Here is a 13,883-nt window from a genome sequence, read left to right as displayed (position 1 = left end):
ATTGAAGAAAAACGGGTTTAATTTTTTATAAAGCAGTGACAACAAAATAAAATAAAAACTACACTACTACACAGAAAAACTGAAGTAATTGTTTATATTGGCACTTTCCTCTGCCACAATCGATGTATAAATGGGAATATTTTAAAACAAACACTCCCGCAACTGACTGTAACTTTAGAAAAACTGAAGAGGAAAGTGCCAACATAAACAATTACTTCAGTTTTTCTAAAGTTACAGTCAGTTGCGGGAGTGTTTGTTTTAAAATGTGAGTTTTTGTTTCTTATATATTTGATTGTTTATATTTTTTATGTTGGTTTAGTTGTCGTGGCATTTTTATAATGTCTTAAAAATAGTCTTAAATTGTTGTAATTTTCTCCTTTTTTGTTGTTTTTTTTTTCCGATGAGAAAGGCTCCCGGATGTGGGGCCGAAATATTCGGAGTATTTTTATTTTTTGGTTAGCTAAAGTGTAGTTTTTATTTTATTTTGTTGTCACTGCTTTATAAGAAATTAAACCCGTTTTTCTTCAATTATTTTTTTTTGTAAATGGAAAAGCAGTGTGGTCTAAGAAATTATTTACATTTGACTAATGTCCAAGAACATTATATCTTTCTTTTGTTTTAAGCTATTGGTGTTGAGAAAAGACTTAATTTTTTCCGGGTCTTGAAAAATCATCAACCAGTCCTGTACTGGGTCTTACCCAGAATTTTTGTTCGGAGAGGGAGAGGGGTGCTAAAATATTCTTTTCGTGAACTGTCTCTTAAAACCTATTGTAAGAAAATTAAAATTTGTTTTAAAAAGGTTAAGAAATCAGAGAAAATTTAGGGGGGGGGGTCAAACCTGCTAACTCGAGCCTGCTGAACTGTGAAAGTCAGGTTATATTATACAAAGGAGAATTTTAAATTACTATACAAACTCTAATTTGAGTCTTTAGTCCCAATGATATCAAGATTGGTTCACTTCAAACATGTCTACAAAATAATCAAAATGTATTCTTTTCAGATCCCAAACGACAGTCTGTCATTGGACTAAGCTCATTGTGCAGAGGTGATGCCAAATTAAACAAAAAAAATAAGCAACAATCCTAAAATGCTTATTTTATACTATTAGAAGTATCCTCAAAACTTCAAACATGTCTACAAAATAATCAAAAAGTATTCTTTTCAGATCCGAAATGACAGCAGTCATTGGACTAAGCTCATTGTGCAGAGGTGATGCCAAATTAAACAAAAAAATAAGCAACAATCCTAAAATGCTTTATTTTTATATTATTATAAGTATCCTCAAAACGTTTACTTTTACTGTACCAAAATTCCTATATTGTTCTGTGTTTTCAGTAAAGTGCTAGTTTTTTATATTCCTACAAAAATTGGGAAATATCGTCAGTTGGTTTATTTGCATTAGTTTTATTGATTTATATTATATAGGCTATGAAGTAATATTTTTTTTTTTTAGTTTTATATTGCAACTTCACTCTTTGCTTCCCTCAAAACAATTTTGTTTCTTAAATTAATCTTTGCCCGTTTTTTTATAAATATCATATAGAAGGTAAAAAACCATGATTGAAAAAGCAGTCGACACCGAAACACGCGGTACCAGTGCTGCCAAAACCGTTACCTCAGATACCAAATTCACTCTTTACTTCCCTCAGAAAAACTTTATTTTTTAATTAATCTTTCTTCGTTTTCAATTAAAAGCGTTGTTAATTAGAAATCTCATTCGCCAATTCGCTTGCAAATCCTGTGGATATGGCCGGTCATAAATATTAGAATCATTTTGTCTCAAATTGCCTACGTGTGGCTCACAGAACAGATATTTAGTTAGACTATCTAGATTACCCTTATTGTCTTACTGTCTGGCTTAGTTCTGACCTACGATGATTGATTATCATCAAGAAGTGACAATATTCATTTTTATACAATTCTGAAAAGTTATGACAGCTTCCTCTCTCTCGAAGACTATTTAGCTCTCAAGCCTTTCTACATTGAAAATGAACTGTACACTAAGAATTAACTTCTAAGATAGGTATCCCGCATCGATTTCCTTAATATTGTAGAAACATCTATTTTTCCAAAGAAGATTTTCAAGGTGTTGAAAACCTAGGCATAAGTTTCATGAAATTAAAGTTTAATGAAATTATATCATTTAGCCTGATTCAAACAAAGAAGTTTCTATTATTTATTTTTGTATGGACACCAATAGAACTTTATACATCCATCGTCCCCATGATTCAATTGATACTCCTGGGTCCAAATTTGCCCTCGCGGTGCTACAAAACGCGAAAATACGAGGAACACTCAAAGAATGCAAAAATTCTTGTCAACAAGGTATTGGCAACTGTTTTTTTGTGATTGTGAAGGATGTGTACTTGTGTACTTTTTAGAAGGTTAAAGGGATCTCTAGATTTCGCTAAAAATCGTCTAAAAGGATAGAAACATCACCTGGAGAAGTTATTTGACATTGAAGGATATTACATTGGACCATCTATCGTAATTATGGATGTTGCAAATCCACTGTGTGTTGAAAGATCAATTGTAATAGAAATATTAATACATAATTACAAAATTCTGCTTATTTTTTCAACGGATACATTGTAACAGAAAAATTAATAAATAATTACAAAATTTCGCTTATTTTTTTGGTACCTTTGTAGTATCAGAAAATAAACCATATTTCTACGGAGCTGGCTGAGTATTCCTGCAAAACTTCAAGTTTATAACAAAAATTTTATCATCTTTACTTTACAAAACAATACATGTTTAGGCACAGATAATAGGAATGTAGCATGGAACTAGCTGATTCTTCCAACAATGGGTTTAACATTTAAATAAGTTTGATGCCTTACAGAGCAGGCAAGAAAACATGCGCTCTTCTACATTAAATATGAACTGCAGCCAATAAATAATTTATAAGATTTTTACCACGTATCAATTTCCTTGTCGTTTTAGAAGTAACTATTTTACTAAGGAAAATTTTCAAGGATTTCAAAACATAAGCAAAATTTTCTTATCTTTAAATCTTTTAAATAAAGACCCCCCTCCTGCTAAACCCAAGAAAACTTTCGACATACAGGCGTAGAATAGAAAAAAAAAAGTTGGAACGTAACCTGACAACTAAAAAAATATCACAAACAATAAGTGCAAACAGGTTTTTAGTACTATGGTTTTTCTATAGGCTATATATTGTAAAGTTTTATCCTGCCTATTAAATAGTAAAAATAAGTAAATATAACAACAAGTAATCCTTCGTTTAATATACAGCTTTGAGTGACTCCAAAACCCTCCGATTAAACTTATTTCAGAAATACTAAAAATAAAACACCTTAAAATAGGATGCTGATGCGCACGTGATGAAAACGCAGAACATTATATTTTGTTTTGAAGTAATTCATTTGCAGAAACTGATAAAACAAAATATATTTACCATTCTCTTGATCTGAGAAGAAGCAGAAGGTTCCTTGGATTCCATATTCAACTACCTCAATGGCTATTCATCTGCTGGCAGTAGATACCAGATAGTAAACCGGAGAATAATGCTTCACTAACTCTGTCAGTTTTAACCTGAACGGCCCAATTAAGACGACGCAAAGTATACATGATTATAAACAAGATATGAAACGAACTAAATCGCTTCCAAATTACCTGAATTAACTGAAAACTGTATTACATTTAAGATATGAAAAGATTCCGCTTCCGAAAAAGATGCCACTGCTAAAAATAATTGGACCTTTTCATTTTATAAAACATTATGGGATTATTAATCAACAGGATCAAAACCAAAATATTTAGCCGGCACAAAAAATTAAGCCCCCAAAAATAAGTGAAAAGTAAGTGGATACCTCCAAATATAAGTAGAAAGTAGATTTAATATTTAGAAAAATTCCAAAAATATGTATTCTGCAGCCAATATAAGAAGAGGTGAGCACACTAATTATCAATGATGAGTTATGAGCACCACCCTCGATATTTGGTAGGAAGTCTTCATTGCATATAACAACAAGATAGTTTTAGTGAAGTTTAAAAAATAGATGCACGTCACTAAATTTTAGCTAGACCAGCGTGGCTTCTGGCTTCCGGCATGGCTTCCAGCATCAGCGGCAATCTTCTTTGACTTCACTGTAAAATAAATTTTTAAAATGTCAACAAGACTGTACGTTTCTTTGAAAATGTTTTTAAACTGGCCTACTTTGTATTACATGCTGGGTTAAGAATAGTGATAGTCTTAGATCCGGTACAATTATAGTTTAGAGGCTTCTTGATATCTTGGAAATTAGTCTAGTCAGGTGGTAATTAAGGACAAAGTATTCCCTGGTAAGGTATTGCTATGTCTACCCTTTTCATTTTTAGGGTTTTGAAGATTTCATATATGACAGGTCTATCCTTATTTGAAATTTAGGAAAAACACGGATGCACCTACTAGCTGCCCAGTGCAGCACCAAGCTGCATGAGACCCACACAGGTACACATGCTCTCTTCCAACCCAATCTTTTCAAAGTCTCCCTCTTAACACCCTCATGTGAAGTTTTGGTAAAATTTTAGTTAATTGACTTCTTGCTATCTCAGAAAGGGTTTAGGTTAGGAAAAATGAAACTTTCAGGGATGGATCTACAGGCTAAAGTAGCCTATGTCCTGAGAAGGTATTTTAAAGTACCCACCTCCTCTCCTTCTCCCTCAAGAGGGCCCTGAAATTTGCCTACATGACAGGTCTATACCTATTGAAATTTTGACAAAACAACATTTTACCTTAATTTTTAGTTACTAGTTGCTTTTTCTCTGCCTTTAGTTCTGAAAAGGCAATTCCTGTTATTCAAGTAGAATTTTGTACCATATCAATGTTTTTTTTTTCAAAATTTAGGAAATGTATTTGAATATCTTTCAAACCTTATAAAATGGAATTGAGCAAAGTTATGAAGCTGAAAACAATTTTGTTGTACTTCAATTAAGCAGATGATCTATTTTGCAAGGTTTCACTTTCATAACACACACATTTTTAAAGGTCATCAAAGGTCAGGGCCCTCTAGAGGGAGAAGGAGTAGAGGTATTTGCTTCAAAATACCTTCCCTGGGCATATTTTAGTCTGTAGATTTATCCCTGAAAGTTTCATTTTCCTAACCTAAACCCTTTCTGATATAGCAAGAAGTCAATTAACTAGAATTTTACCAAAGTTTCCATTTTTCTTAAATCTTTCCTTACCACATCATCCCACCCTGTTTAGTGGCAACATGCTTTTTGTTTGGCTTTTGATGGTTTGCCAATGAGGATAAACTTTGATAATCTGTCATCCTTCATCTGCTGAACATCCCTTAGCCATATCAATCTTTCTCTCACTATAGCCCTAGAATGTATGATTGAACCACAGTTTTTAAACAGTTTATTGTTTAAGACATGGTCAGTTAGCTGGGTAGGCTACCTAAAACAACCATTAGGCACTTTCTTTAGAAAACATCTAGTAAATTCTCAAGCAACCATGCTAGATAGGATCAACTATTAGTATTTTTTTTCTTAGAATTTGATTTCTTAGTAGGCATAGATGTAAAATAGTTTAGTGCAAAATACTAGAAACTCAAGCAATATTCAAACCAATTTATAAAGAACAGAGTAAGTTTAAGCTTTTGGCTGCATTTAGTGCCAGACTGAACTTTTTTTATATGTCAGAGCTGTACATATGCTTGTCAAGCTCTTTAACTTTATCTGCCTCACTTAGAGAAACTGGTTCTTTTTTGTCCTGTGTGTCAGGAGGTTGGATAGAAAGCTGATGACCCATATTGTTTTGACTAAACAGTAAAATCAAATGGCAAAGAGTTACTTCCTGTATAACTGAAGTATAAATTATTGGTTGCAAAAAGTTGGTCCAAATCTGAAAAACATTGGACAATTATGCCTTTTTTTGGAGCTTTTGTACTCACCCAGTCCAAAAGTCTGTTTGCATTTTCTCACTCATAGACACCCATTCCTTCTAAAAAAAATTTAATAGCCTCAGCATTACCATCAACCTAACTTCTTCCCCTTTGTTCAGTAATAGTATTATTGAACCCTAGCATAAAGTTAATACAGTTTATGCATTCAAGAACAGAGATATGGCCTCAGCAAATTTTGTCAAATATTCAGGATATAAGTAGTCTAAGATACAGGGTGGAATTAAATTAAATTCTTTTCACTTATTAATGATTTTTACTGTATTCTTTAGAAAGTATGATTGAACCACATTTTTTAAACAGCTTATTGTTTGAGACATGGTCAGTCAGTTGGGTACCTAAATCAAATTATAGGCAATTTCTCTTAAAACATCTAGCAAATTCTTGAGTGTCCATGCTTCAGACCTATACTTAACCACTGTCATATCTGTTGCTTCCAGTATTCTAATCTTGGGCTGCAGATGTGTTTTCATATTTTTCAACTTTGAATAAACACCCTGGGACTTGGCTATTCTACTTTTAATGTCTTCACTGCACCCATCATCTTAATTGATAATACTATCTAGATAAGTGAAGCTGTCCACTTGATCAATCTTTTTGTTACCCAATATCACCTTCACTTATTTTTAGTCTTAGCAACTTAGTCTTCTTAACATTCATTTTTGAACCTATTCTTTCAATATGGACTTGAAAAAACTCTAAAAGCTTGTTCATTTTGCTAGCATTTTCATCTAGGATGGTCAAGTCATCAACATAATCAAGTCCAGTAATATTTTAGCAGAAGACCTGTTTTGCAAGGTTTTACTTGCAAAGATTATTAAAAAGATTAAAAAAGGTTATTTAAGATTATCAAAGTTCAGTACCCTCTAGAACCAGAAGGATATATATATACTTCAAAATTTCTTCCCAGGAGATCATTAAGGCTATAGATGCACTCATGAAAATTCAATTCACCTGACTCAACTAATTTTCTAAATAGGCTAGCAAAAAGTGCATAGATTAGAATTTTGCTTTAGTTTTTTTATAATGGTTAAATGGGGTAGCATTACAGTTTCATAGGTTTTGTTCACTTGAGATGCTTTTGAGCTGGCCTTTGTGTAAATGAATAAAATATTCAGGAATGAATGCAGGGTAGACTTCTCTATACTTTAAACTAGCTGCTGGAAATGTTCTTTCAAGCTCTTCAATACATTGAGCATGTTAAAATGTCATGAATGCTGTTTTTGAGGTAATATACCAGCTATTGGCTTTTGACTCCTCAACATCAAGAGAGCCAATAGGTCTAGCCTTGGCTTATCTTATCCTCCATAGTTTGTTGTTGATACTAATCAATGACAAACAACTTAGGTTGTACATAGTGGGGTTTTCCCTTTTTCAAAGAATTTATATCAATTTGAAACCAACCTTAACTTGGCTACATTTTTTATGCTCTTTAATTGTAAGTAATTTTGAGACCACAGACAAGATGACAAAAAACTTGAAAAGAAGAAAATTAAGATATTTCCAGCCAATAAAAATCAAAATACAATGCAAATATTTGGGCCAAGACATCTGCTCAACAATCCTCAGTGCATAAATAGAAAAATAAAAACAGGCTGTAAAAAATAAAATCAGTAAAAACAACCACTAAAATAAAAGGAGACTCTCGCCATGTAATGGTGAAAGAGTAAATTAATAAAAAAAATCCAATGTTGAATGGCAGTTTAAGAAACTAAATGTTTTGGCCAGGCAGGCTCCAGGCTCTGACACCATTCCCAGATTACACATTTCCAGAGACCAAAATGCCTTCCCTCCAGCTCTTACCTTAAGCCCAATACACTCAGGGGCACCATGGGAAGGTGGCCACCACTGCCCCCATAGTTTGGTGTAAAATCAGAAGTTAATTGAGTGAGTTTGTAGTTTCACCAATCTTGGTTAAATTATCAGTGTTGGATGCCATGAAGATGTCAAAAAAATACTAGCCAAAATGCAGGATGTTTTTCCATAATTGAACAAAAGCTGGGATCCATAAATGTAGCATTTCCCATAGGTCCAAAAATGCTGTCATCTATTGCCACAAGGTATTTCTGTTTGCACTTGAATTGATGTCTTATTTTCTGTGTATGGGATTGAGACAGAGGAGCAGTAAAAAATTGTATAATTGAGCAGTATAATTGAAGCCTTCATGAAAATGGGCGAGATTTGAGGCATCCATTCCCAAAATATTATCAAGAAACACTAAGAATATCTTTGAAATTTTGAAATCCTCATTGAGATCAAAAATATGTTTGCCTCTACTTGCTGATTTCTGTATAAACATTGACCTGCAACCTTTATATAATAATTCAAAGTTTTTAATTAAGTTCCTCACTCTACTTTGTTTTGTTATAATCTTCCAGATATCCTTTGTACCAAAGAGGAAATCCTCAACTTCGTGTATTTTTGCCTAACTTTTGGATGAAGGTAGTTAAGCCAGCCAAAGCAATTCCTCCCAATAAGGTACATCTGATGGTATCCAATGAAATGACTGAATATGATGTCAGAAATTATTTGGAGAAAATTTACAACATTAAACCAATAACAGTTAAAGTGAACATGATGCAAGGTAAGATCAACTTTGAATATTTTTTTTCATAGAATTTGATTTCTCAGTAGATGTAAAATAGTGCAAAATGCTAGAAATTCAAAGGATTTTCAACCCAATTTAAGAGTAGAGTAATATTATGCTTTGGCTGCATTTAGTGCCAGACTGAACTCTTTTATATGGCAGAGCTATATATATGCTTGTCAAGCTCTTTAACTTTAACTGCTTCACTTAGAGAAACTGTTTTTTGTTGTCCTGTGTTTGAGGAGGCAGGATAGAAAGCTAACGACCCAGATTGTTTTGACTAAACAATAAAATTAAATGGCTAAGAGTGTCTCTAGATAGCTGAAGCATAAATTATTGGTTGCAAACAGTTGGTCCAAATCTTTAAAAATTTGGACATTGTGCCTTTTTCCAGAGCCTTTATACTCACCCAGTCCAAAAGTCTGTTTGTATTTTCTGACTCATAGACACCCAATCCTTCTTAAAGAAAATTTTAATAGCCTCAGTATTAGCACCAACCTAACCTTTCCCCCTTTGTTCAGAAATAGTATTATTGAGCCTTAGCATAAAGTTAATACAATTTATGTATTCAAGAACAAAGATATGGCTTCAGCAGGTTAAGTCGAATATATTCAGAATATAAATAGAATGCAGGGAGGAATTGAAGGAAATTCTTTTCACTTATATAATTAATTTTACTGTATTGTTCTTTTGTTTTGTGAAAATAAAACTAATATCCTTGTTATTGACTGCCATAGTCAAATTTTCATTTGCTGCCTCACTTAGGGAGCACATCTTACATGGACATGACTGCCTAATGTACCTTAGTGTGTCAATTGGGTAAAATATACAAGTATTTTCAGTATTGCTTAAAGTTTAATTTTGACCAGAAAGACAAGAAAAATGTTTGGGTTGTTAGTTGAAATTTCAGTTTAACATTCTAGCCACCCTGTACAGTGCTTATGTAATCCTTCTTGCTTTTACAACATTTTAGTCACTTTTCTTATATTCCAATACGTTTTATATTAGAAAGTGTTTTTGGCAAGATACTGCAGATGTGTAAAACCATTTTAGAAAAACAAAAGAGCTTAAATTGATTTATGAATTGCTCTTCATTAAGATGTTCCAAAATTTGTCAGTTCCAAAAAGGAATATATAGGTATTTGTTTATGTTGTAAATTGTTGGGGATCAACATGTTTTGAGGAAACTGAAAAATAACTTTGTGCACAAATTTTGTTATTGATTTATCTTCCATGGATTCAGTAAGGCTGAATAACTGTTAATGATTTTACAGATAAAGTTCTTGATTGATTCTCAAATTAACATATTTTCACTTGATTTACCTGTTGTTGTTTTTTTGTTCATATCTAATTTTAGCCAAGGGGAGTAATGCCTCAAAATAAAAAAAAGCCCATTGAGTAATAGATCTCAAGCTAGATTTTCCTAAAATTTGAATTGGATGTAGTTAATATATTTTCAATGCTGAAAAATGTATAGAGGAGGGACAAAAATAATCAGGACTTTTTCAACCCAACAATTGCGGCATCGAGTTAAAACCAGCAGTGTTTACTATTTGTTAGTTTAAACTGCTACTTTGTAAATGAATGTGTAAAATACTGTAGAAAACCGACAGCTCATTTAACTCTAATGAGCTGCTTGCTGAGCATAAAAATATGACTCAACTATAAACAGTCCATGCCCCTTTTGTATATCATGAAAAGAGAAATCACCAATGCAACAGCACAAACACAAAAAAAAGAAAAAAAAGAGAGACAGAAGGAGAAAAGGAAGACTGTTTTCCTAAATTAGTGATTAATATAGACCAGCAGTTGAATTAGGCCTCAACCCTACTCATCCATACAATCACACAGGTCAAACAGCATAGCCACACACAATCAACCATAAAGAATAATCCATGGACAGGCAGTCATGTCGTCAATAAGTATAAGTCGTCATTTACCAAACAATAGAAAAAATAATATAGACAAATAATTCAGAGGCAATACCCAACATAAGGGCTCATCAGGAGAATACACTGGCCTATATAGGGTTTCGCCACTCTAAATTCTCTACCCAGCACAGTGTTGTGGCTACCACAGAATATCCATGGCATCCCCGCGTCAGGTATGTAATTATTTCTACTTATTTCTCTTTCAGGAAGATTCAGAAAGAATGAGAAGAATTATATTGTCAAAGATGATGATTATAAAATGGCTTATATAACCTTGGTAAGAACTGAAAAATTTATCTTTTCTGTGTATATTAAACGTTTTGTGTTAAGATCAGGCAGTCTCCATGATGATGGTCTCTTTATGCAGACTTAAATTGTCTCCTTTTGGTAATTCTAACCCGTTGTCCTTAATTAATAGTTGATAATCTTAATTTAGCTCTGCCTCTTCACAAATGTTTGTAGATAACAGCTTTAAATGCTAGATTTTAATAGGTTTTTCATAAATGTGAGTATAAAAAGAAACATTTTCCATAGGAGAAGTTTTTGAAAAAAAAAGTAAACAGCTGAATTACAACAAAGATGATCAGAAATAAACTCAAATAATAATTAAAGCTTAAAACATACAGAAATTATAATCAATAAATAGAAGAGATCCAAAAGGAACACAATGGAATGAATATCCAAGTCAAATTTAGATCTAACAGAATTACCACAAAAAGAAGAAGGGATAACACTGCCCACGCCTTTTAGAGACTAGAGTGTATTTTGCACTGTCAGATGCCCCCTTTTGACAATCTCATTCCACATAGTCTTTTGATTTAGTTTAACATTCCCTGAAAGTTTCAACTTAATATACTTAGCCATTCCTGAGATATTGTAGGTGCATCTCTTTGACAACCTGGATGTTCACAATTGTCTTATGCTTTAGTTCAACATCCCCAACTAAAGCCCTGAAAGTTTCGATGTAACGCCCTTAGCTATGCCTGAGATATTGCACGCTTACGTATTTAACAATCTCAATACGCATTTTGTCTTTTGGTTTCGTGTTATATCCACCTCATCTTTCCTTAAAAGTTTCAACTTAATACTCTAAGCAGTTCCATAGATATTGCATATATGCCATTTTGACAACTTGGGGAAACTTTAAGTCTATTTATTTAAGTCAGCATCCCCCTCAACATTCCCTGCTAATTCCTCCCTGTTACTCTTAGCTGTTACTTGTTACCTGTGCTCGTCATCTGAGTTTCTTTAAAAAGTGAGAAGACTTCCAATAGGAATGAACAGAAGACCTATTCGTATGCTTACCTTACCACAACCTTATTATCTACCTGTATAATTCCATATGTTAGTAACTCCCAGCTAATCACGAATCATCAGTCCTGAAAACAAACCGTGTAAGATTATAAAGAGGGAAACTGAAACCTGAAGTGAAGCTAGTATCTTCCAGTTAGTAGATCTCATTAAATGGCGACGAATTTTATGCGTAGTTGCGGTAAGTCTATCCTGTTTTTTCTCACAGCTTAGGGGTCGAGTCAAAACTTTTATAAAAAGTTTCCTTTGAGGAGGGGACAAGGGGAGTTTTATTTTGAGGGAACAGGAGCAGAATACTCTTTCTCTAGTTCTCACAAAAGAGTAAGGGATAAAGTTTTTTTTAATACTTATAGTCCTATAGACTCTGCATCTATTACTATTATGTTTCCTTTGATCATTAAGTCTTCTCTCCTCTTTGTTTTAGGCAAAGGACGAAACTTTTGAATTTCCAGAATTATTTCCAAAAGGAGAAGATGAATATGAAAAACAGAAGGATCAGGTTGAAGAAGCAAAAAAAGTGTTCAGGGAAAGGCAGAAAGTTAACCAAAATCGACCTGGAATTCCTTCGTGGTTTGGAATATAGCCTGTTTTTAGTTTTTTTTTCTAAGTAAATTTTATTCCTGTTCTTTTTTATGAACATACCTCTCCTTATCTTCTTTTTAAATGTCGAGATTATGTGTAGTTGCTGCATAGAATCAAATAGTGAAAATAGGCTAGGAAAAAAGTTGCCATCGCACAGTGGGACAAAGCACAGATCTAGCTAAAAAGAAAGAAGTTTTATACATGTTGAAATATTGTAATAGTTTATTTTTTTGCACTAGTTCACGCTCTATCTAAACAAAAGGAAAATGAATGTATATCACCCCTGGACATTGACTTTGGGGATGATTAATCCTGCATACTTGGATTACGTTGATAGAGTGTTTATAGTTTTCCAAAGCAGTTGTAGGCTATGGCATAAAATAAAAGAAATGAATTGGAATTTTTTATTGAAAACTTTGGACAAATGTATCTAGAGTTCTTAGAATGTATTTAATGAAAACGTTCTTATCTTTATGCGTATTTTTCAGCTTTTTGAGTTCACATGGTGACAAAATTGTTATGGGACTGACGCCTGTAGTAAAACTTATAAAGAAACGTAGATCAGTCTATTGGCATCCGATAGTTGTCCCTATTCTTAGAGCTTTGCATCCTTATCTGTGATGAGGGGTGCTATTCAACATTTCCACCCAAGTGAACTATTGTTTAGTGAACCAGACAAACCATTTTCGACGCCTTGTAACTAGTTAAGATGGACCTACATTGGATGGAGTTAGCCCAGCACTATCAAGGCAAATATTAATTAGTCATTAAGTTTGCCGGTTATTAGACTGACATTGTAATGAAAAAAGTCAGAGAAAACAGCCACATACAAGGGGAAAGGTTGTTTGGTTCATGGTTCTTTGATTTATTTTTATGTTAGTGCTCTTATGTTTGCATCTACTCACTTTGGGACTGGAAAAATTTATTTTGACTACTTATTAAAGGAATCAATTCAACGACATTGAAGTAATTTATGTTTTCGACATTCAACTTTTTGGTTGAATCGTAATTAAATATTGCGAATGTAATGCCTATGATAACACTTCATTTATTTATTGTTATAAGTAGACAGAAAAACAGGGTAAGGCTCAGGCAATAAAAACCCATTGCTTTACCCCCTTCCCCAAACAAAAGATGACAAGATACCATGATATCTATTTTCCTGAAATTATCTTTTCCTCTCTTTTTAGTAGAGCTTTCCTTGGTAGTTTAGAGTTGTCTGGCTTTAGACCAACTTGGGCCAGCATCGTGCGTCCCACAAAGGAGAGAGGGTAGTGACCCAGCACTTGCCAGCTATCGGTGGCAAGTGGTAATTGGTTCTCAGAATCGGTACTAGTAAGAGAGCCTCTTTCTTCACCTCAGATTGCTCTTTAAGGGATATTTGCTGTTTCTGCGCAAGGGAGTGGCATCCGCGGATAATAGTTGAACCTGTTTTTGGTCTTCGTCCATCTAGTGTTAGAAGCATGTTCCATAAAATATCCTGCCTAATGGTCAGACACTGGGCAGGACATTCAGCAGCTGGAAGGGGACAGAAATTAGAAGTACTAGACCCCCGTTTGT

The 13,883-nt window shown here is 33.5% G+C and overlaps 1 protein-coding gene across 2 annotated transcripts; it reads left to right on the top strand.

Moving 5' to 3' along the window:
* The first annotated feature begins 3,992 nt into the window (after positions 1 to 3,992).
* On the top strand, positions 3,993 to 12,378 carry LOC136040530 (large ribosomal subunit protein uL23m-like). 2 transcript variants are annotated; one of them, XM_065724711.1, is made up of 4 exons: positions 3,993 to 4,147; positions 8,291 to 8,496; positions 10,637 to 10,707; positions 12,166 to 12,378. In XM_065724711.1, exons 1-4 carry the CDS (start codon positions 4,134 to 4,136, stop codon positions 12,322 to 12,324), a joined length of 450 nt encoding a protein of 149 aa, XP_065580783.1. In that variant the 5' UTR covers positions 3,993 to 4,133; the 3' UTR covers positions 12,325 to 12,378. The 2 variants fall into 2 exon arrangements, with proteins under 2 accessions (XP_065580783.1, XP_065580784.1); XM_065724712.1 differs by lacking the exon at positions 3,993 to 4,147 and adding an exon at positions 4,174 to 4,308.
* Positions 12,379 to 13,883: the final 1,505 nt, after the last annotated feature.

Source organism: Artemia franciscana, chromosome 21 (assembly GCF_032884065.1).
Source record: "Artemia franciscana chromosome 21, ASM3288406v1, whole genome shotgun sequence".
Taxonomy (NCBI): domain Eukaryota; kingdom Metazoa; phylum Arthropoda; class Branchiopoda; order Anostraca; family Artemiidae; genus Artemia; species Artemia franciscana.
The sequence above is the reverse complement of the archived record's forward strand: the minus strand, read 5'-3'. Positions and strand labels throughout refer to the sequence as shown.

Coding starts and splice junctions, on each gene's coding strand:
- LOC136040530 (XM_065724711.1), top strand. Junction 8,497..10,636: donor TAAAGTGAACATGATGCAAG/GTAAGATCAACT, acceptor TTTCTCTTTCAG/GAAGATTCAGAAAGAATGAG. Junction 10,708..12,165: donor AAATGGCTTATATAACCTTG/GTAAGAACTGAA, acceptor TCTTTGTTTTAG/GCAAAGGACGAAACTTTTGA.